At 38.3% G+C, this 23,927-nt stretch overlaps 1 protein-coding gene and 1 pseudogene across 1 annotated transcript; both read right to left on the bottom strand.

Moving 5' to 3' along the window:
• Positions 1–17,680: 17,680 nt before the first annotated feature.
• LOC111883829 (F-box/LRR-repeat protein At4g29420-like) lies at positions 17,681–19,684 on the bottom strand (annotated as a pseudogene).
• Positions 19,685–21,091: 1,407 nt separating this feature from the next.
• Positions 21,092–22,709, bottom strand: LOC111883830 (uncharacterized). The gene is made up of 6 exons (XM_023880153.1): positions 22,406–22,709; positions 22,205–22,314; positions 21,874–22,123; positions 21,531–21,780; positions 21,233–21,431; positions 21,092–21,145 (listed from the first exon to the last, which is right to left on the bottom strand). Exons 1-6 carry the CDS (start codon positions 22,707–22,709, stop codon positions 21,092–21,094), a joined length of 1,167 nt encoding a protein of 388 aa, XP_023735921.1.
• Positions 22,710–23,927: the final 1,218 nt, after the last annotated feature.

Below are 23,927 nucleotides of genomic sequence, written 5' to 3'. Positions count from 1 at the left end.
GGAGGTAATATTATAGTAGAATATAAATTACATATTCTGAAACTTATATTTAATTATATATTCTTATAGAATATATAGTACATATTTTTGTAATGTTATTATAAATTAATTATATGTATTGCAGGCATACGCTGCTGTTATAGAGCATAGTTATGGGGTAATTCTAGCAGAGAAAGTTACTATGGAGGTTGTGTTGGAATAGTGTCTAAGGCTACAACTATATTAGGCAAGTATTTGACCCGGTTGTGCATGGTCCTTTTGGGTTGCCTTCACCATAGCAACTTGATAGGATGATTTATTAAGAGAGAGTAAATATTATTAATATATTATGAGAATAATATAAAAAATAATATATTGTTATTTGATTAATATAAGTCATAGAATTAATTGGAATTAGTTTGGTGACTTAAAGAGATTAATTAAATAAAAGGGTATAAACTGTCAATTGTTTGATAGTTAAACTTTAGACTGTAAATCCATATTGATATGCATTGGACAGATTCTAGAAGCTAGGGATTGCTTCAAATCGTCCAAGGGGTTATCTAAGGAATGGATTTGGATAGATTTAAGAGAAGATTATCCAATTAGGGTTTAGGTTGTAACCCTTAAGGAGTCTACAAGTATAAATAGACCCTATGGCATAAGGAAATCGGGACTTCACCTAAAGTAGAGAAGCCCTGGCCAAATTCCTCCCCTCTCCTCTCTCCCAAATCACCGTCCTTGCTATTTGGTGTTTGTAAGCCATTAGAGGAGTGACAATTGTGACTCTAGAAGCTCCAAGACAACAAGATCAACAAGGAATTCAAAGGTATAATTCTAGATCTATTTCAATGTTGTTATTTCTCCTAAATAGTCATTAGAAGTCTTGGATTCAAATCATGTTTAATTAGAAAGCCTAGATCCAAGCATTAGGGTTTTGCATGCGCACATAGGAAAGTTCTTATGGCTAAAACCCATCAGGTTGCGTTGAAGGATGGTTTGGAAAAATTCCCTCATAGTGTGGTGCTGAATGAGTGGATGGAAAAAATGAATGAACTTTTCAAGGAAGTGTTTGAAGGGGCAGGTAACAAAAAAGTGCATGAGCTTGACTGCCTTAATGAGGTAAATATGAATGATATAGGTGATGGCGGTGAAGGAAATAGTTCACCCATTCGAGGATTGATACTTACTGAAGTTAATACAGAAAAAGAAGTCAATTATACTACACCTGTTGATACGACTTCTTTAACAATGACTCAGTTTCATCGACTTCCGGGGGTGAATGAGGAAATGATTAAGTTGTTGGATGAAACTGAGTTACATATGTATAGAAGGAAAAAACGAATGTCAGTAATCAGTGGGGATAATGTGGTAGGAAGAAATATAGGAGAAGCTGTTGATAATGCTGCAGGATATGATGATAATGAGAAAAGGGAAAAACGTATTACTAAAAAGGCAAAAATATTTCATTCGCCCTATATTGAAAGAATTGTTAAGGTTGAGGAAAAGCTGACTAAGGATGAAACAGGGATATGCAATTCAGTTTTTTGCATCTAAAAGAGATGATGGGTCCGTATTTATATATATGTTTATATATGTGTCACCTATTATATTTCTATAATTTTAAAATGAATGTATTCAGATTGATTTTATACATAATTTTTGTCACAGGGATGAGATTTGGGACATTGGAACAGGACGTTTGCTGCACCGGGGTTTTGCATATCAATTCAATCATGGAATGTTTTTGCATTCTTAAATTATTGATTGTTGGGCTGCGTTTTTAAATAAAATGGAGAACTACAAGGATGAATCATCGCTTTCGAGATTTTTCTTCGATACAACTATTGTGGTATGAATTTATTATGTAAATTAATTTTTAATTCAAATATATTCTTGAAGAATATATATTGATGTTGATGTGGGTTTTTTCAGACAAAAGATATATTGAATGAGCTAAAGTCGGAAGATATGAAATATAGGCTTTTTGCTACTTTATTGCGAATCTACGCTAAGAAATTTGATGTGAAGCCAAGTTTTAGAGATGTTGCACTTGTAAGTTTATTTAAGAAATGTAATATTTGTGGCATCAATTAATATTAACTTAACTTCTTCTTTTCATGTGTACAAGGTTTTCTTCCCAATAGTTGATGATGGAAAGTATTACTTACTCATCTTTGATCTAAGATCAAGTTTGTACTACATAGTAGATCATGTGAAGAGAACAGGGACTTTGGAAAGAAAGTATGGCATGTTACCAAATGTAACACCGTAAAATTCAAAACAATTTTTTCGCATTTATAAAAAAACATAATTCATTTAATATTCATAAAAACATCATTGTCCTAAACTTAATTCATGCCAAATAAGAATCCCAAGATCTCATAATATATAAGTCCCATGCGTGTGTACAGATCAAGCCGGCGCCTTCCCACGGTCATCACTAGTACCTGAAACAATAACACCAAACATTGTAAGCACAAAGCTTAGTGAGTTCCCCAAAATACCACATATAACACATATTAGCCACTCGAGGCTATAACTCTGTGGGTCTGTGCACCCAAACTCTGTGAACCCTCAGGTTCTAACTCTGTAAACATGCACAACATAAATCACATAGAATAATGCAGTGCAACACATAACACATATATAGCATACAAACACTGTATCACATAACTCTAGTTACCTACTCAAGGTAAAGTATAGTGAGAAGACTCACCTCGCGTATCTCGATAACTCGCAAATCCCTGAAATCACTTGTGCTCGATCTCCCGAGCTATAATCCTCCTATATTACAATATATCTCTAATTAACACTTTCACAACTAAGGTTGACTAACCCTGTCAAGTCAACACTGGTCAACTCTGGTCAACGGTCAACTTTGACCGGACTCGGCGAGTGCACTAAAGCGACTCGGCGAGTCTATACGTGTTCACTGACTCCCTCAAATCCTCTCTTGACACATCGAGTACTTCCCTAACTCGACGAGTTCCACCTGGCATGAATCGCGGGGCCACCACGACTCAACTCGCCGAGTCTCAAGAACAACTCGGCAAGTTCAGGCTTGATTCAGCCCCTAATGACTCTCCCTGACTCACTGGGTCATCCCCCAACCCGGCAAGTCCACTCGCTGAACACTTTACGTGAAACCCCGACCCTACTCGCCGAGTCTCAAGAACAACTCGAAGAGTTCATGCCATGCACAAACTCTATTGACCTTCTGAGGTCAGATCTGCTTTCCCAAACCATAAATCTAGCCTTCCCAAGCATGAATGTCACGTAAAGTTTGAAACTTGATGCTTGTATAACCCCCACAAGGCATCAAAAGGAGATTTGGTCCCAAAAATGACCACCTAGGTCCAATAACTCCATAATAACCCAAAGAGATCCAAGGGTTAAGGTCTCTGGTCCTCTTTGAGTCCAGATCCAAGGCACAAACTTGAAGAGGGACCATTTGCTTATCATAATCACTCTCCAAAGGGGTTAGAAAACCATAACTCTAAAGATTAACCCTAAAACTGAAGGAGGTTCGAACTATTACCTCCAAATGAAGCCTCTGGACTCTGGATCTGCTTGAATCTCACCTCCTCCTTGCTCTTGTCACCTTCTTCTAGCTATACAAGGAATAGAAATGCCCAAAAATGACTTCCTCTCTCCCAAAACGAATTAGCTCTCTTAGGGTTCTCTCAAGGGTCTGGTAGCCGCAATGGGTGGCTATAAGTGCCCTTAAATAGGCTCCAAACCCGGGGAATTAGGGTTTCATTAAACAACATGGACTCGCCGAGTCCAGACGCGAACCCGTGTCCACAATCGTGATCCTACTCGGCGAGTTTGGGCTCCAACTCGCCGAGTCTCCTCACAAAACCAAAATACAATAATAATTAACACCTGGGAATCTGGGCTGTTACAATTCTCCCCCACTAGAACTAGACTTGGCCCTCGAAGTCTCGCTCTGCAAATAACTCCAGATGCTGCTCGAGCATCTCACGTTTCGGCTCCCAAGTCATCTCGGACCCCTTCCGGTGCTGCCACTGAACCAACACCAAGGGTACCTCCTTGTTCCTCAGAACCTTGATTTTACGATCTCTGATTGCCACTGGTCTCTCAGCATAATTCAGGCTCGCATCCACCTGAATATCCTCTAATGGAACCACTGCCGACTCATCGGCTATACACTTCCGCAATTGCGACACTTGGAAAGTGTTGTGAATCTGCCCCAACTCTGCTGGCAAATCCAAACGATAGGCTACCCTGCCTACCCTCGCGACCACCCGAAATGGACCAATATATCGGGGCCCCAACTTGCCCCTCTTCCTGAATCGAATCACTCCTTTCCAAGGAGAGACCTTCAGGACCACAAAGTCGCCGACCTGAAACTCAAGCTCGGATTGGCATCTGTCTGCATAACTCTTCTAACGACTCTGAGCGGTCAATAATCTCTATCTGACCTGCTGGATCTGCTCTGTCGTCTGAAGCACTATCTCAGTACTGCCCATAACACGCTGTCCAACCTCTCCCCAGCAAATGGGGGTCTGACACCTCCTCCCATACAACAGCTCAAAGGGTGGCACACAAATGCTCGAATGATGGCTGTTGTTGTAGGAAAACTCTGCCAAGGGCAAATACGTATCCCAACTCCCCCCGAAATCCAACACACATGCCCGGAGCATGTCCTCGAGCGTCTGAATCGTCCGCTCACTCTGTCCGTCTGTCTGAGGGTGATACACGATACTAAAATGCAGCCTAGTACCCAGCTCCTCGTGAAACTTCTTCCAGAATCTGGAAGTAAAACGTACATCCCGATCTGAAACAATCGAGATCGGCACCCCATGCTGAGATACTACTTGCCTCACGTACATATCTGCTAACTTCTCTGCGGAGGAGCTCTCACTGATAGCAAGGAAGTGGGCGCTCTTTGTCAATCTGTCCACAATCACCCAAATTGCATCGACTCCCCTAGCAGTCCTTGGCAATTTGGTGATAAAATCTATGGTAATCTGTTCCCACTTCCATTCGGGAACCTCCAACGGCTGCAACTTACCATGCGGTCTCTGGTGCTCGGCGTTATCCCTACGGCAGGTTAAGCACCTTTCAACAAACCACGCAGCATCCCTCTTCATACAAGGCCACCAATACTCCCTTCTCAGGTCCAAATACATCTTAGTGGCCCCAGGGTGGATCGAGAATTTCGACCGATGAGCCCATTCCATCAAAATGGTATGCGTCCCTCCCACAAATGGTACCCAAATACGCCCCTGAAATGTCATAAGCCCCCGACCATCAGTAACGAACTCCGATACCAACCCAACAACTCGCTCCCTTTTCTGATTCTCCGATCTCACGGCCTCAGCCTGTGCTCCACGAATGGTGTCCAACACCGGAGCCATCACGGTCAATCGCAAACATACACCTCGCAATGGGGCGCTCTCCGCCCTGCGACTCAAGGCATCGACTACCACATTAGCCTTGCCCGGATTGTACAGAATCTCACAATCATAATCCTTGACCACATCCAACCACCTCCTCTGCTGCATATTTAGGTTGGGTTGGTCCATCAAATACTTCAGGCTCTTATGGTCCGTGTATATCATACAGCGAACCCCATACAGATAGTGACGCCAAATCTTGAGGGCGAACACCACTGCCCCCAACTCCAGATCATGGGTGGGATACCTTGTCACATGAGGTTTCAGCTGCCTCGATGCGTATGCTATCACATGCCCTCTATGCATCAGCACCGCTCCCAACCCCAAGATCGATGCATCACAGTATACCACAAAGTCCTCCATCCCCTCCGGGAGGGCTAACACCGGGGCTTCGCATAACCTTGGCGAAGCATCTCAAAGGAGGCCTGCTGCTCGGGACCCCATGAAAAAGCGACACCCTTCCGGGTCAACCTGGTGAGTAGCCCTGCGATCTTAGAGAAATCCTTGATAAATCTCCGATAATAACCGGCCAACCCTAGAAAACTCCTGATCTCGGAGGGTGACCTCGGCACCTCCCAACTCATCACCGCCTAAACTTTGGCCGGGTCGATCAATATCCCTTTCTGGTTAACGAGATACCCCAGGAACTGGACCTCTCACAACCAGAAATCACACTTGGAGAATTTGGCATAAAGCCTCTCCGATCTCAGAACTCCGAGGATCTCCCTCAAATTCTCCTCATGCTGCTCTCTAGATCTCGAATATACCAAAATGTCGTCGATGAATACAATCACTGACCGATCCAGCATCGGCCTGCACACTCGGTTCATGAGATCTATGAACACTGCCGGGGCATTGGTGAGCCCGAAAGGCATCACCACAAACTCGTAATGCCCATAACGCGTCCTGAACGCTGTCTTCTGGATGTCCTCATCTTACACCCTCACCTGATGATATCCAGACCTCAAATCGATCCTGGAAAACCAAGATGCTCCCTGCAACTGATCGAACAAATCGTCAATCCTCAGCAACGGGTAACGGTTCTTGACCGTCAGCTTGTTCAACTCCCGGTAATCAATGCACATCCGGTGTGAACCATCCTTCTTCTTGACAAACAGGATAGGCGCTCCCCACGGCGAGCTGCTCGGCCGAATAAATCCCTTTCCCAGCAGCTCCTGAAGCTGCGAGGATAACTCTTGCATCTCTGGAGGTGCAAGGCGATAAGGCACCTTAGCAATAGGCGCGGCCCCCGGAACCAAATCGATACTGAACTCCACTTGCCTCACAGGAGGCACACCCAGCAACTCCTCTGGAAAGACATCCAGGAACTCCCACACTATCAGAACCTCCTCAACTGACCTCGGCCTCTCGGAATCCATTCGCGTATCCATCACATACGCCACAAAACCCTTACAGCCCTGTTGTAGACACTGTCTCGCTCTAGCGGCCGAACAAAACGCTGACCCAGAACATGTACCCTCGCCGTACACCGTAAGAGCTCCCCCACTAGGGTCTCGTATGGTCACTAGCTGTCGCTCGCAGTCGATAACCGCATCGAATCTGCTCAACCAGTCCATACCCACAATGACACAGACATCACCCATAACAATAGGAATCAAATCAATCGGGAACTTAACACCGAAAATCTCGGACATGCACCCCCTGAGAACCTCCGTGGCATATATCACCCTCTCGTCAGCTATGGAAACTCTCAGAGGCCGACTCAAAGCCTCACGACTAACACTGATATGCTGACTAAAAGCCAAAGATACAAAAGACCGACTCGCACCCGAATCAAATAACACCAAGGTAGGTACAGAATTCATAAGAAAAGTACCTACGCATAACATAATATAAGCATAATATCTTATCCTCAAAATAAATACACGAAAGAATACATACCAGCCACGACATCGGGCGCTGCGCGGACCTCCTCCGCGGTCAACTGAAAAGCTCTCCCTCGTGCCCTCGGCGCCTCGGCCTTCACTGGCCGAATCTCGGTAGCTCTGATGGCGGCAGGGGTAGATCCCTGAGGTGCTCCATGAGCTGATCCTCGCAACTGCGGACACTCCGCCTTCTGGTGTCCGGTCTGGTTGCAGTGAAAACACACAGCAAACCCCTCGGGGCAGTCCTTGGCCATATGCCCCTCCTTGCCACACTTGTAGCAAGATCCAGCTCTACAAACTCCATCATGACCCTTGCCGCACTTTCCAAAAGTGCGCCCCTTTTGGCTCCCAGATTTGGGATCAGCGGGCTTGGCCCGCTTGGCTGCCGGCTGGGACTGTGTCGGTCGCCGATCCCTCCCTTGAGACTCAGCCTCCTCTCTAGCCTGAGTCTCTAGCTCGATCTCCCTCTTCCGGGCATTTTCCCGAAGCTCGGCAAATGTCCAGTACGAGGAGTTCGCCACGAACTCCCGAATGTCTCGCCTCAAGATACTCAAACATCGGCTCATACGTGCCTGCTCAGTGGACACATGCTCAGGGCAGAACATCGCCGTCTCGTGGAACATCCTGGTAATCACCGTCATAGACTCAGTACCCTGCTTGAGGGTCAGAAACTCCTGGGCCAAACGCTCCCTCTCCACCTGGGGAACGTACTCATCTCGGAACATGGCAGTGAACCTCTCCCAGGTCACTGCCGCAAGCTCAGCAGGCGTAAAGTGCGCTGTCACAAACTTCCACCAGTCCTTCGCTCCTAAGCGAAGCTGGTTCAACGCAAATCGTACTCTCAAATGCTCAGGAGATGAGCAAGTGAAGAAACACCCCTCTATGTCTGAAATCCATCGCATAGCTGCCACCGGGTCCTGGGTCCCATCAAACTCTGGCAGTTTTGTGTTGCTGAACTCTCGGAACAACAACGCATCACCACCCTGCGGCCTCGCAGCTGCAACAGCTGAGTTGGCCGCCGCAACAGCAGCCTCAGAAAGAGCAGCATAACGCTCGTCGAAAGTCTCAATCAGCATGGTCTTAATAGACCCGAACATCTCTGGTATCTCTGCCCTGATGGCCGCAGCCACCTCCTCGTGGATGATCCGGCGGATCTCCTCATCACTAGTCCCACTGCTCTCTGGCATAAGACGTGTCCTCACCATGATCTACCTCTGAAATACAACATACGATAAATTAGAACCCATTCGAGTATACTCACACTCGACAACTCATCCCTCCTTGATCCTTGGCATTCCGAAGGTTCATACTTGAGCTGTACACCGCCCTGGTGCTTTCAGTAGTACGGGCCCAATACTACTGTCCGCACCGTTTCAGTATACACCCCAAATCCTCCTCTTCGGATCCCAAGTTCCAAGTACTCTATTATGCATTAATCACTCTCTAACAGACCTCTCATAAGCTCCTCGCTGCTACCTATTCACTCTCAAGCATCTCATAGCAGCTCACCTCTCCCTAGGCTAAGGCATCACAAATCAGGGCACTCTAGTCCTAATAGGAATACCTAGCCCACTCTAGCAAGAGAATACATCATATCAATCTCATAAACATATAATATAAGGGTATTTTGGGAAATCATCGTTCGGGCGCTGACTGATCGTACACACGTTTCTGCTCTAAGTTTCTCTAAAAACCTTTTACTTCTTTTAGAAAATTTTGGTTCTCTTTTGAATATTTTCCAAATCCTTAGTTTGAGTTCAAATACTCCCGAAGGTGTAACCGAATCCCTCAAACCAAGGCTCTGATACCAACTTGTAACACCGTAAAATTCAAAACAATTTTTTCGCATTTATAAAAAAACATAATTCATTTAATATTCATAAAAACATCATTGTCCTAAACTCAATCCATGCCAAATAAGAATCCCAAGATCTCATAATATATAAGTCCCTTGCGTGTGTACAGATCAAGCCGACGCCTTCCCACGGTCATCACTAGTACCTGAAACAATAACACCAAACACTGTAAGCACAAAGCTTAGTGAGTTCCCCAAAATACCACATATAACACATATTAGCCACTCGAGGCTATAACTCTGTGGGTCCGTGCACCCAAACTCTGTGAACCCTCAGGTTCTAACTCTGTAAACATGCACAACATAAATCACATAGGATAATGCAGTGCAACACATAACACATATATAGCATACAAACACTGTATCACATAACTCTAGTTACCTACTCAAGGTAAAGTATAGTGAGAAGACTCACCTCGCGTATCTCGATAACTCGCAAATCCCTGAAATCATTCGTGCTCGATCTCCTGAGCTATAATCCTCCTATATTACAATATATCTCTAATTAACACTTTCACAACTAAGGTTGACTAACCCTGTCAAGTCAACACTGGTCAACTCTGGTCAATGGTCAACTTTGACCAGACTTGGCGAGTGCACTAAAGCGACTCGGCGAGTCTATACGTGTTCACTGACTCCCTCGAATCCTCTCTTAACACGTCGAGTACTTCCCTAACTCGATGAGTTCCACCTGGCATGAATCGTGGGTCCACCACGACTCAACTCGCCGAGTCTCAAGAACAACTCGGCGAGTTCAGGCTTGACTCAGCCCCCTAATGACTCTCCCTGACTCACTGGGTCATCCCCCAACCCGGCGAGTCCACTCGCTGAACACTTTACGTGAAACCCCGACCCTACTCGCCGAGTCTCAAGAACAACTCAGCGAGTTCATGCCATGCACAAACTCTATTGACCTTCTGAGGTCAGATCTGCTTTCCCAAACCATAGATCTAGCCTTCCCATGCATGAATGTCACGTAAAGTTTGAAACTTGATGCTTATATAACCCCCACAAGGCATCAAAAGGAGATTTGGTCCCAAAAATGACCACCTAGGTCCAATAACTCCATAATAACCCAAAAAGCTCCAAGGGTTAAGGTCTCTGGACATCTTTGAGTCCAGATCCAAGGCACAAACTTGAAGAGGGACCATTTGCTTCTCATAATCACTCTCCAAAGGGGTTAGAAAACCATAACTCTAAAGATTAACCCTAAAACTGAAGGAGGTTCGAACTATTACCTCCAAATGAAGCCTCTGGACTCTGGATCTGCTGGAATCTTACCTCCTCCTTGCTCTTGTCACCTTTTTCTAGCTATACAAGGAATACAAATGCCCAAAAATGACTTCCTCTCTCCCAAAACGAATTAGCTCTCTTAGGGTTCTCTCAAGGGACTGGTAGCTGCAATGGGTGGCTATAAGTGCCCTTAAATAGGCTCCAAACCCAGGGAATTAGGGTTTCATTAAACAGCATGGACTCGCCGAGTCCAGACGCGAACCCGCGTCCACAATCACGATCCTACTCGGCGAGTTTGGGCTCCAACTCGCCGAGTCTCCTCACAAAACCAAAATACAATAATAATTAACACCTGGGAATCCGGGCTGTTACACGAAACCTGGTGGTCAGATAATCAATAAATATCTGATCAATATTTTTCCATTCTAAAGGAATATTATAAGAGTATGTTTGATGTATTTGTTGTATTTAATGACAGAAAAAACTGTTTTGCAACTACTTGACATCACAACATCATCCAATGGCAAAAACGTTAACTTTTAACGCGGGACGGGTGATGAACATATCTTGGCTAGTCGAAAACGCTGGAACAGAATGTGGAATATACCTCATGAGGCATATGGAAAGTTACATGGGGGAAAATGAAGGGCGTTGGGAGTGTGGTCTTACAGGTAAAATGCCTGCTGATGTGAGTGCTACAATGAAGTTAAGGACGAAATACATGGCAAGATTGTTAACAGCTGAGTTCAATAAGTTCAAGACTATGATAGTTAAAGATTTTGAAGCGTTTGTAAGCTTGATATTTTGGAACAAAATATGCTTCTAAGAGAGTCAACTGAAAACAGGAAGAAAAAGAAGAAAAACAAAGGGTCGTAGGTAAGAATTTGGAGTGGTATTTAATAAGTTGAAAAATAAACTTTGATATGTCATGAGCTGAACTTTTTTTTTTGGGTGTTGAAACATGACTCTGCATTATGTTAGATGTTTGAAAAAGTAGTTTGTCTATCAGAAGTTATGAAGTAATGTTATTAGTATTTAAGCTTATATCTTATAATGGAATATTAATTTTCATATAAAGGGTGTGTTGATGCCTTGTTTAATTTCTGGGATGATGATGTTGTGCATGCATTGTGAAAATCAAAAGGTTGTTATTGGTAATGTAATTTTCATATAATGGAATATTAGTTTTCATATAAAGGTTGTGTTTGTCTATCAGAGGTTATGAAGTTTTTTAAAATATACATCAAGGTTGTTGTTAATAATGCATGTGTTAATGTATATTTTTTGTAATAATGTTGTTAATATAATTCAAGGTTGTGGTTAATAATGTTTTGTGACTATACTGTTTTTTACAGTTTATATGATGATGATGCTATGTAGTATTTGTTATGATTCTAGTAGAATATGTTATTTGATTTTATATTAATTGGATGTAGATGACGATTGGATCTTTTTTCAGTATATTGTACCCTGTTTAAAAGTAAGTATGTTTTTGTACATGTATAACACATAAAAATCCAAAATCTAAAATTCTTATGGAATGATTACCTTTAGAAAATATAAAATCAATTTTTTTCAACTTCATATATTTTGTGGTTGGGCTGTTTTTATAGTTTTTTGATGCATATATAGTAGTTTTATATTGTTATTATTCTATCAGAATAAGTTATAGTTTTTTATTTTCTATTAATTGTATGTAGATGAGAAACGCATATTTTTGGTATGATGTACCCTTTTGGAAATTAAATATGTGTGTGTAAATGTAAAATTTGTAAAAGATTAAAAAAATGTTATAAAGATAAATATTGTTATGTTGATTGACAATGTCATCGTTACTAGCAATCAAAGTGAATACTTTATTGAACGACATAAAACCCCCAAAAAAAACAATGAACTTATTTCTGGGCGTTCTTTAAAGGACAATTTCCTTTGTCATGATGAGCCATCTGTTCACATATAGCACATTTTCTCTTAGGTTTCGTGCTTTCCTTCTCAATCATCTCTTTTGTAGATTTTAATCTTTTCCCACGACTATCGCAGCCTTTGTTACGAATATCTGTAGGATTCTGAATGTCATTAACACCAGATTCTACATAAGGACCAACCACGCCTAAAAGCTTCTTGAAATGATCTGCTCTGGTCGGTAGATCATGATTTGGACAGTCGTCTACGGATTTTTTTTCAACTTAATCTGCTCGTCGATATATAACTTTAACTTAGCTGCATCATGGCTCAAAAAAGACACACAACGGTCAATAGTTGAAAAAATATCAATAGCAGTCATGTCGAAATTAGAATCGTCAAAAGAATTAGTGAAGCGTCTTTTCAGTAATTCTGTTGGAATAACATCCCTACGCAAACGTTTCAAAATGTACTTTTCAGGAATTTGTGCGATGCCATAAAACTTAAACACACAGAATATGTGTCTGCATAAGATACCTACATGTTCAAAATGCATACAAGTACATTTGAACGAACCATCTTTGGTTGAGTGTGTGACATGGAAAATATAAGATGATTAGTGAGAATGTTTAAGTTGTAAATTTTTAGTGTTTAAATGCAAATGATAAAATGACAATTAATGTGAAAAAAATATACCGTGTATTCAGTATCCCTTATAAGACAATCGTAATTGTATTCCTCATCTTCGTCATCAACATCGACATCATTTGTTTGCCTAATAGTTATGTTCTTTGTTTTCTCCAGAACAATAATTATGTCAACACCGTTGGAAGATATCACATTCTTTTGGAAACAATTATCTTCAGCTCTTGATATCTCTTTCTGAACCTGATAAAACATCTTTTGTGTATATACATATGAAGCATGAGGTTCATACGGAGTACGAGTAATGAATTTAAGAAAAGTGGTGGCTGTATTAAAACCATTGAGAATTTGGTTATGTCGTTGTCGTTCCATAACTGATTCAAATGTCATCATAAACATGACAAGATAAGAACCGGTTAATGTGGTGGTTTGAAATGACCAATTCCGACTTTCAGACAGCGATGTAGTTCGCATAAGACCAGACATTGAAATGTGCTTGAAAAATGCGGGGATCCAAGATTTTCGCAAACCATACATTGTATTCATCCAAGTGATATCAATAATTTTAAACTCCTCCAACATCTGACGCCACACATTCTCGAATTCATGTGGTTCTAGCTTAGAATTCCAAATTATAGAGTGAAAACGCTTTCGAAAATTTTGATTGGTGGTTGCATCTTCAATTGATAAAATCTATATATATTGATTCTGTTAGAATATGATAACATGAAGGTAGAATATGAAAAGATAATTGTAGAACCATAACAAAAAGTAAGAGTTAAACTAATTGATTCTGTTAATATCAATTGATTCTGTCAGAGTATGAGATAATGAAGGTAGAATTTTAAAATCAAAGAGTAAGAGTTAAAGTAATTGATTCTGTCAGAATATGAGATAATTGTAGAATCATAACAAAAAGTAAGAGTTAAAGTTATTGATTTTGTTAAAATCAATTGATTGTGGTAGAATATGAGATAATGAAGATAGCATTTTAAAAAATCATTGAAGAATGATAGCAAAAATTAAGGGTTAATGCACTTGATTCTGTTGAAGCAAAATATTCTGGTGGGATATGAGAAAATAGTTGTAGAATCATAACAAAAAAATAAGAATAATATTCGTTTTATGCATACCTTATTTGGCAACTTCTTCGTTATATGCCACATACATAACCTATGATGTGCCAATGGGAAAACCTTATCTATAGCTTTTTTCAAAGCTGGATCTTGATCAGATAAAACCAATTGAGGTTGTTTTCTAAAAGCTTTCAAAAAAGCTCTAAGCAACCATTCATAAGAAACTCCATCTTCTTTACTTAAAAGACCAGCACCAAATGTTACACATTTTTTGTGATTATCGATGCCAGTAAATGGAACAAAAACCATATCATACCTATTTAAAAAATAAAATATTAGTTTACATACATGAAAATAATGAAATTCTTATTGAAAAGTATTAAAGGTTAGAAATACTTATTCATGCTGAATGTGGCATCCAGTGATACAACGTCTCCGAATGAATTGTAATTATACTTTGTTGTTTCGTCAGCCCAGAATAGAGAATTCAATCTCTTGTTCAACACTTTATACTCAAAAGTAAATGATGGGACATTTTTCTTACTGTCATTCATCTTGTCAACAAGGAATTTCGCATCCCTCCCACCTATGTAACAATTAAGATTCCTCCTAGCATTCTTGAAATCAGTAACCAATCCACCTCGAACCGAAGGACCAACTTGAAGAGCACTATACAGTCTATGTGCTTTTACAGGACCAATGTTTTGTTTTGACAAATTATGAATGAAAATTTCTTGGGAATAATCAAGTTTTCTTTTTGAACAAGATAAGTGCATATTGCCCTTGCTAAACAACTCATGATTATGTCGCTCTACAAAATCACTCACGACATATCTAAGAGTACCGGGAATTATTTCTAAAACAACTTTCGCTTTACAATTCCTCCTAAATAAATCTTTCCTTCTTTGAGTCTTTTTATGTTGAATATCTAGAGTATCTAGTTTACTAGTATTTGGATTACCTTCCCGATTGCACACAAGATGTCTATTTGTAATAATCCCATTTTTCGTTTTTTGGACTCTTCCAAGCCTGACATCAAAACCCGATTCTAATGCATATTTTCTATACATTGTTTCTGCTTCACCATATGAATTAAATTTTGATGAAACTTTTGGTTTGATGTCGTCTAAAACAATCGGAGTCCAATACAAGGTGCCACCAGGAGAAACATAATCATGAGTAACATGTGGTTGTCCTGCTTAAACATAGCAAATACAAAATTATTCTGAAAGAATTATATAAATATTATTCTGACACAATTTTATTTTTTCTGTAAAAATTAAAATATACTGAATTGAATTTAGTACCTTCACTGAAATCAATATTAAACTCTGTATCTTCATGAGTAACATGTGGTTGTCCTGTTTAAATTAGCAAATAAATAATCATTCTGAAAGAATTATATAAATACTATACTCAAAGAATTATATTTTTTTCTGTAAAAACTTCAGTATCCTTAAATTGAATTTAGTACCTTCACTGTACTTAATATTAACCTCTATATCTTCATCAACGAAGTGATTTTCGTCTTCATCATTATTTGCGTCCTCTGTATGTTCATCAATGAAAATATTAACATTTAACATTAAACATGTTTGTTACAATATAAAATCTGAAATAGAATGAAAAATTAAACAAAATATTAAAAAAACTCACATAAATTAGGATTACTGCTTTCTCCTGTTTGAAATCCGTCATTGTATAGTGTATCATTATCAGGAAAATCGAAATCTTCAATTCCATTGTCATCATCACTAGCCAAATAATGTTCCTCATAAATATGATTATTGACATCTAGTTCTTGATCGCCCATTGCTAAGAAATTCCGAGAGTGTTTGTATATGCTTTGTAAGTTGAAAAATTAAAATATTTAAAAATGTCATACAAACTAGATAGGGATGAAAACAGATTCTATGCAAATTAAAAGCCTTGATATTAGGGATCATTGATAAAAATAAATGATTCTGATTTGATTTTTTTTAAAAATATGATAAAGGAAATAATATTCATACGGTATAATATTCACATTCCAAGTATAAAAAATTCCAAAAGTACATTATATTAACTACTTAAAAATATTATCATGTATTTTTTTTTTAAAAAACTTGCAGAATATTTTTATTGACGACATAATTCTATTAGAATGTTATATAAATATGGATTCCAAAACTCTACATGTTATCAGAATGAAGTAATTCTATCAGAATACTCTAACAAATATGACTTATAAAACGTATCAATTTTTGTTAACTAGAATCAATGCACGCATTGAAAATCATTCCGTAAGAATAATAAATATATATAACTAACAAAAATGTTTACAATTCAAAGTTTTGAAAATACTGGTATTCTGTTGGAATGATAAACTGTATGATCATATGAAACATAAATATATCAAAAAACACGAACATCTTATTAGTTTTAACCATAATAATTAAAGAAAGACACATAGAATTCATCAAACGACAACTTTATTACACTGAACAGAAACTTGATAATACCATATAATTCATCAAAAACATACTTTTATTTTACTGAAATCAAACTAAATAATATCTAAAAACGACCAATTTGATGAAGTTCTTGTAGTTCTATGATTTCTTCAATCCAAAAAGACAATTCCTGCTATCATGACCAACTCCAACGCATGTTTTACATCATCTTATTTTCTTCACAACTTCATTCACCGGATTCTTGGGATCATTGACATTACCCAAATCCTTCCTGGGATTTTGATCATCGTTTTCCTGGAAGATTATCAGATTTAATACATATGTATATGTAAAAACAGTAAAAGGGTGTGTGGGGGACGTTTGAAACAATATCAGGATTATCGTAGACAGATGCTGGTAAATATATAGCCATACCTGGTTCCGATTTCCAGTATAAACATCCATCGAATATGTAACACAAATTGATCAGCAGGTTATGGAATCGACAATTGTGATCTGTGTTTGTGGATCGGACGTTAGAATCGATTATATAGAGAAAATTAAATTAAAGATAACTAAATCAATCATAAATCATTGCCTAATATAAAGGGATAAGAATCAGAATAAATAAGGAATTAAAATGAAAGATTACATAATTACCCTCATGGATTAAATAAATTAATTAATAATTTGCTAAATTGTGATTCGTGCATTCATGCACACAATACTTGTTGAAAACATTTGAACCTAACTCTCTCTCTCTCTCTCTCTCTCTCTCTCTCTATATATATATATATATATATATATATATATATATATATATATATATATATATATATATATATATATATATATATATATATATATATGTTAGTTATGTTAATGCATCCACCACACATGATACACCAAGGTAAGCATAAATATATTTTAGAGATGATAATTACAAAATATTATATAATGCCGGATTAATTTGAGTTTTATTTCGTTGATAATGGTTTAAGCAGATAAATAAAAAAGGAAAAACAAGAGGGGTTAAATGGGTAAATATAAATGTCTTAATGCTGGAAGGTCATTTCATCCACTGAACCCATTAAGATATGATGTATGCATTAACTTTAAAAAGAAACATATCTATATATCTTCTAAGAAAGCTTAAATGTTGAAAAAGATATAGACAAAGATAATAGTATCGTTCTAACAAAACTAATAAAGCATCCGCGGATCCGATTGAAACTTTTTAGTTTCTTTATTTCATGAGATATGGAATTAGCTTCTTTGAGCACTCCTTAAATGATTTTGATTTGGGTACATCATCCGTTATCCAACAATCTTCCATTCCTTCCCCCTACGTTCCCCATCTCCAGTTCACTTTAGGCCACCGAGCCCTACACCTATCAATGAAACCTCTGGATACACAAGGAGCAATATGACACTGGAAGAGTAAAGAAACGTCAACCAAGCTGATGAAGCATTGCTCTATCACCGAAGCAATCATGGGGAAAGTGAATGAATGATCAACCACCGACAAATACCCACGAAACGTTTTCAATCCTTTATTTCCATCCCAAGGGCCATACAACACCTCAAATTTCGACGAAGACCAAGGGCTAAAACATAAAGATGTCATGTTGGGGAAAGCACAGAACAAATCTTGTAGGGTAAATTTGAAATCTCCGACTCCCCATTCGTGTCCAGTTAGCGACAGATTCTCTACGGTTTGTGTAAGCACAGAGTTAATAAGTAAGGAGCGAATAACGCTTGTAGATTCGAGAAATAGTGTTTTCAAATTCTCAAAACTTTTGATTGTGAATTCGCCCATAAGATGATAAATGAAAAGATGGAAGTGAGACAACTTAGGAGCTTCAACATAAATTGCAGTGGTCGATGTAAACTCGAGCTTGAGTGTCATAAGGTTGGGTGTGATTACAGTTACATGATAGTTGACCACCTTTAACCCAGCAGCAGGTTTTGAGGTTAAGAAGGTGGATCTTGGGTTGTTTAACTCCAGTAACATGTTTCAAGTTAAGAACTTGAAGATTAGGGAAGCACTTATTCACTTGGCTTAGGTCATTGTCATCTAATTTTATGTATTCGAGTGTTAAACTTGTTAGATTTGGCATTGGATGTAAATTGTACGCAGAAAGCCATGCATTCTTCAACTCTAATTCAAGAAGACTGTGACCTGCATCAACAAAAACAACAAAGTTAAAGCAAACCTAATTAGGTTTAATTAAGGTTTACCCAATTATATATTAACAGTTGGGTATGAACCAAAATTATACTGTTTCTCATTTGAATTGATTATTGCATAAGAAGTTCTGCCAAACATTCACAATTAATAACTAGCAACGGATTATATAGTACCACGTGATCTTAAGAACCCTTAAAAGGATCACAATTTCCATAGCTGAACATTAGATCATGCATTGACAAAGATTTTATCATCTCCATCACTAAAAAGATGAATTTCACGATATACAACAGCATCGCTAGAGAATATATAAGCATATAACGAACTTACAGTACACAGAGACCAGCGACAAAACTTCTGAAAATTGAATCGAAAAATCATGATATAGAAAGCGATTTCAAGGTTCCAGAAACCCTAGGCAGCCACTCCTTGATAAAACCCTCATCGGTGAGGTGCATATCATCGCCATTATCTATAAGGTGGGCATTCACTGCAGTTTCACGCAGATTCTCGGTGCTGATACGCACAGATTCGAGAACTCTTAAGTTCGATATAAGATTGAGGAAAACTGTCTTGAGAGGGAAAGTTAATTGGGAGGAACTTGAAGATTTTGAAACCCTAGACCTTGATTTTCTGTACGGCCAATGAAGATTGATTGATCGAAGGTGTGGAGTGACAGTATTGAAAGTCTTCCATGCAACTCGGCAGCGAGCTACGTCCGCCGAGTCGTCGAGATGACTCAGTATTTCGACGACTAAAGCTTCAGGAAGTTTGTCCATGCAGACACAGAAGAAAAAATCGATTTCATGGGGATATTTAATATTTATAGAGCTTTTTTCTTTTTGCAACACTAGGTCAATTTTCAAAACTATTTGCAAATCTAGTCTAGGATCTTCTTATAGTTTCCTTTGTAAAATTGGGATCGTGAGTCGTGACCCCACTAATACGAGGTTCATATATATTTTAAAAGGGAAATTTCATATATACATCATATTTATCCTTTTTAAACTTTTAAAATATCAAATTTATCTAAATTTTTTCTTGAAAATTTGAAAATTATTTTTTTATATTTAAAATTATTATTATTAAAACCAAAAAAAAAAAAAAAACTAAATGGACTATATTGTCCCAACATTCTAAATTGTAGGAAGACAAAACTTCAAAAATGGTGTCTTTGGTTTTCAAAATTATCAAGTTTAATCTTTAAGTTCAAAACCTCACAGATGGTCTCTGTGAAAACTTTTAACATTTGGTCTTTCCGGCTGATTTCGTTAGCATTTCATCGTTAACTCATTTTTTAATTTTATATTGTAGGGGTAATTTCGTCATTTCAGTTGTAACCTTCTCTCTTTAAAAGAAATTGCATGTCCGATTTTTGGGCAAACCCTTTACCTTTATCAATCGTCATCTCTCTTCTCCCTTCCACTGTTGCTCGACCATTGCACCATTCACGACATCTAATCGTTCTGATTCAAAGATGGTGACTTGCAGATGTGGGAATGAAGCAATGAAGATCACTTCATGGATCGTAACCCTGTAAGACAATTTTGGAACTGTACAAGATGTGGGTTCCTTCGATGGTATGATCCTCCTATGTATGCTAGGGCATTGGTGGTGATTCCAGGTTTGATAAGATCAATGAACCGATTGGAAGAGAGAGTTGCCATTGCAAGTGTAGAATTGTAGAACTACCAGCTGATGTTGTTTTGTTCATGGGTGTTTTTTTTCGGTATTATTTTAATCTCTAAGTATCTTGTGAAGGTTTGGATGGTAATTGAGTTTTGGTTTTTGGTTTGTTACCATTGCAGGGTTTTTTTTTTAATCGAATAGTTTTTTTTTTTTTTTTTTTTTTTTTTTTTTTTTTTTTTTTTTTTTTTGCTTTCAGTTTATGTAGGGGGTTTTGGAATTGGTGTTGTTGTATTTGGTTTATGTATCAGATTAATGTGTAATGGAGTGGTAATGGTAATGGTAATGGAATGTAGTTTGTAATAGTTGATTGTTCAATTTATTGAATGTTTTTGAAATGCAATTGTTAAGTGTATTGTAAATGCTCATTTAAGATGCTTTTGATTTGCAATTGAAATGTACAATGTTATTAATTGATCTGTGAAGGGTAGTACACAAAACAGATTAATTCATTACCAAAATGTGCATACTGCATACATACCATTACATGTAAATTTTTAAAGTTCTTAACACAACCATCACACAAAGTTTCAAAAGATGTACAACACAAGCATTACATGCAATTCCTGAAAAGTTCTTAACACATCTTCAAACAATTACACATGACTTTAGTTTCAAAAGACCTACAACACTAGCACTAGGTCCAACTACTAAAAATACTTTTCAGCCCCCTCCAACTTCACCACTACCTCCCTTCCCTTTACATGTTCTGGAATTGTGCCCTTTGTTATGACAGTTAGAACAAGTGACTGTCAGATATTTTCTGCTCAATCTACTAGCTTAGTTGTCTGGCTCATCAACACCCTTCCTTTTCTTCTTCTTAGGCCTTCCAACCTACACATATTGATACACTATAGTTAAAATTGAATTCATTCCATGTTCACATGTTTACTATATAATTGGTCAACTTGAAATACAAACCTGTGTTTTATATTTTGGTAGAAGTAAAGTGAATGTGCAATAAATTTTAGGCCACATTGAACGTCCATTCAATGGATCAATTTTGTTGAAATACATGGCTTTCCATGTTAATAACCTAGAGCAAGGATGGACCCATTCATCAACATGTGGGGCATTTTCACCATTTTCAATTTTGTCCCATATAGCACAAACAACATATCTACATGGGAAACCTGTAATCTCCTAAAACCTACAACTGCAACTTTTGTCATTCAAGTTTACCAGATACTGGTCTTGCCATGTGCTTGCCACTTAGTACTTTCCTGCCCCATTATATTTAGCCACATACTTAGCTGCATCAGTCTTAATCTTTTCAAACACTGTAGTTGCAGTAGGGGATAGAAGTCCTTCACACTTATCTATTTCCTTTTGCACCACACATAACCTTTTCATGAGATACACTCTAATATACTCTAAGCAACTGATAAAAGGTTTATCCCAACCTTCATCTAGCTTAGAATTGAATACCTCACAAAGGTTATTCAACAAACAGTCAGTATGTGCCCTTCCTGAATAATAGATATTAAGATAAGACAATTACACATATAGTAAACACACAACAGGGAAGATTAACATTTATCAATAAATTTCTAGAAACTTACCACTAAAGTGAGATTTAGCCCAAGTGTTTGCTGGGATCTTACACACCCAAGCATGAGCCTCTTCATTGATCTTCTTCAACTCATCCATTACTCTGTTAAAATGATTGACTGTTGTTGCTCTACCACACCCCCAAAGCTGGTCACTTAAGTCTTTTCCTTTCCACTGTTTCTTCATGTTTTCCTGGATATGCCTCAAATAGAACCTGTGTTTTGCACTAGGGAATACCTTCTCCATTGTTGGTATTATTCCCTAAACAAAAGTCAATGTATGCAACATCAGTTACCCAAATGTGTTTAGAAATGGTACTAAAAAAAGTTAGGTGATACACACTTTTTGTCTATCAAAAATGAATGTAAAGTTTGAATTTGCTCCTAGATCCAGATCTTCTCCTAACAGTTCCAAGAACCAGGTCCAACTACTTGTTGATTTTGTCTCTACCACTGCATATGTTACATGGTATATGCCATTGTTTGAGTCCAACCCTACAACAATTAACACTTGCCCAGGGTAAGGGCCCATTCATGAAAGTACCATCCAGACCTAGAAAATCTCTTAACCCAGATTTGAATCCTAACTTCAATGCACCCAAACATACATATATTCTTCTAAAAGTTCTTGTGGTAATAGACAGGGAGGTTTCTGGATACACATCAATCCGAACTGTTGTACCAGGATTAGTGTTGAGTAGCTCCAACACATAATCCCTCAAAAATCCATATTGTACTTGGTAGTCCCTACTAATGATACGTTCAACCATTGACTTTGCCCTAGCAACCTTTTGCAATGACATTCCTACCTCTAGTTTCTTGCACAACTCTTTGTGTAAAGCTTTCATTGGAATTTTAGGGTTACTCTGAATTCGTTGAAAAATTAAGTTTGCTACATATCTAGAAGTGCAAGCTTTAACTGCCCTTGTTTGCAAACATTTATGCTTATACTGTACTGTTTTCACCAACCAATCCTGATTTTCATTAGCCCTCAATATTTGGACTGCCCATGGACATGTACCTTTATTGGCAATTACATCTTTACCCTTTCACTTTGCCCTACTTCTAGCTGAGGGCCCACCACCATCGACTACTTTAGATGGCTTACTTACAACACCTTTACATTTCTCCCTAATCCAAATTTTGTCAGTTTTTGCTAGGTATAAAGACCTCCTTGTTGCTACAGCGTATGAGTTCATGTAGTTTTTAACTTCACGCTTGGTTTTGAAGACCTGGCCAATCTGAAATGGTTTTACATGAACCTCTCCATGTGAGCATGTACTTGACTTACTCAACTCTTTTAGCAGTCTCTTCCTATTATCTTCATGAAATCCTGCAAATTGATAATCATCAGTGGCAATAACTTCCAACTCATCATCAACCATGTCATTCCCTTCGTCTTTTGAATGATTGTTCAAGATTCCATGTTCATCTACATCAACAACATTATGGAATTCAATCATGTCTACATCTACATCAAATTGTATGTTAGACTCATCCACATTGTATTTACTGTTATCAGAATCATCTCCACTATCCTCAGAACCATGGCCACTCTCAGAATAGAAAGCTTCTCCACTATCATCTCTCACCATACCCTCTAGATAATCTACTTCTGGTTGTTGTTTAAATGAAGTCTGAACATTAAACTAAGCATCATAATCAACATAAAGTGAGTAATCCTCTATAAATGGTTCATAGTCATCAACCGTTGCAATATTAGCTTCATCATCAGCTTGGCAGCTTGGTTCCTGTACATGGTAAGTTCCCAATGGTTCTTCAGTTTCAACTGCACTAGTGATCACTTCTTCTTGAGGTTCAATTTCATGATTCACCACTTCCTCTTGAATAAGATGACTTTGTTTGCTAACTTGTGACCTTATAAATGGCAGAATACTCTTTGAGTAATCATGCCCTTCATGAACATCTAATACTTGTGACTGCTCATAATCAGGGTTCATAGACTTGTTTAGATCAAGCTTTCTACTACATGATCCTGCTTCTCTCCTACAAGGTTTCTTTCTATTCATTTCAGGTGACACACTATCAGGCTCCAAATCTTCAAT

This window comes from Lactuca sativa, chromosome 7 (assembly GCF_002870075.4).
Source record: "Lactuca sativa cultivar Salinas chromosome 7, Lsat_Salinas_v11, whole genome shotgun sequence".
In the NCBI taxonomy this organism is placed as follows: Eukaryota; Viridiplantae; Streptophyta; class Magnoliopsida; order Asterales; family Asteraceae; genus Lactuca; species Lactuca sativa.
The sequence above is the reverse complement of the archived record's forward strand: the minus strand, read 5'-3'. Positions and strand labels throughout refer to the sequence as shown.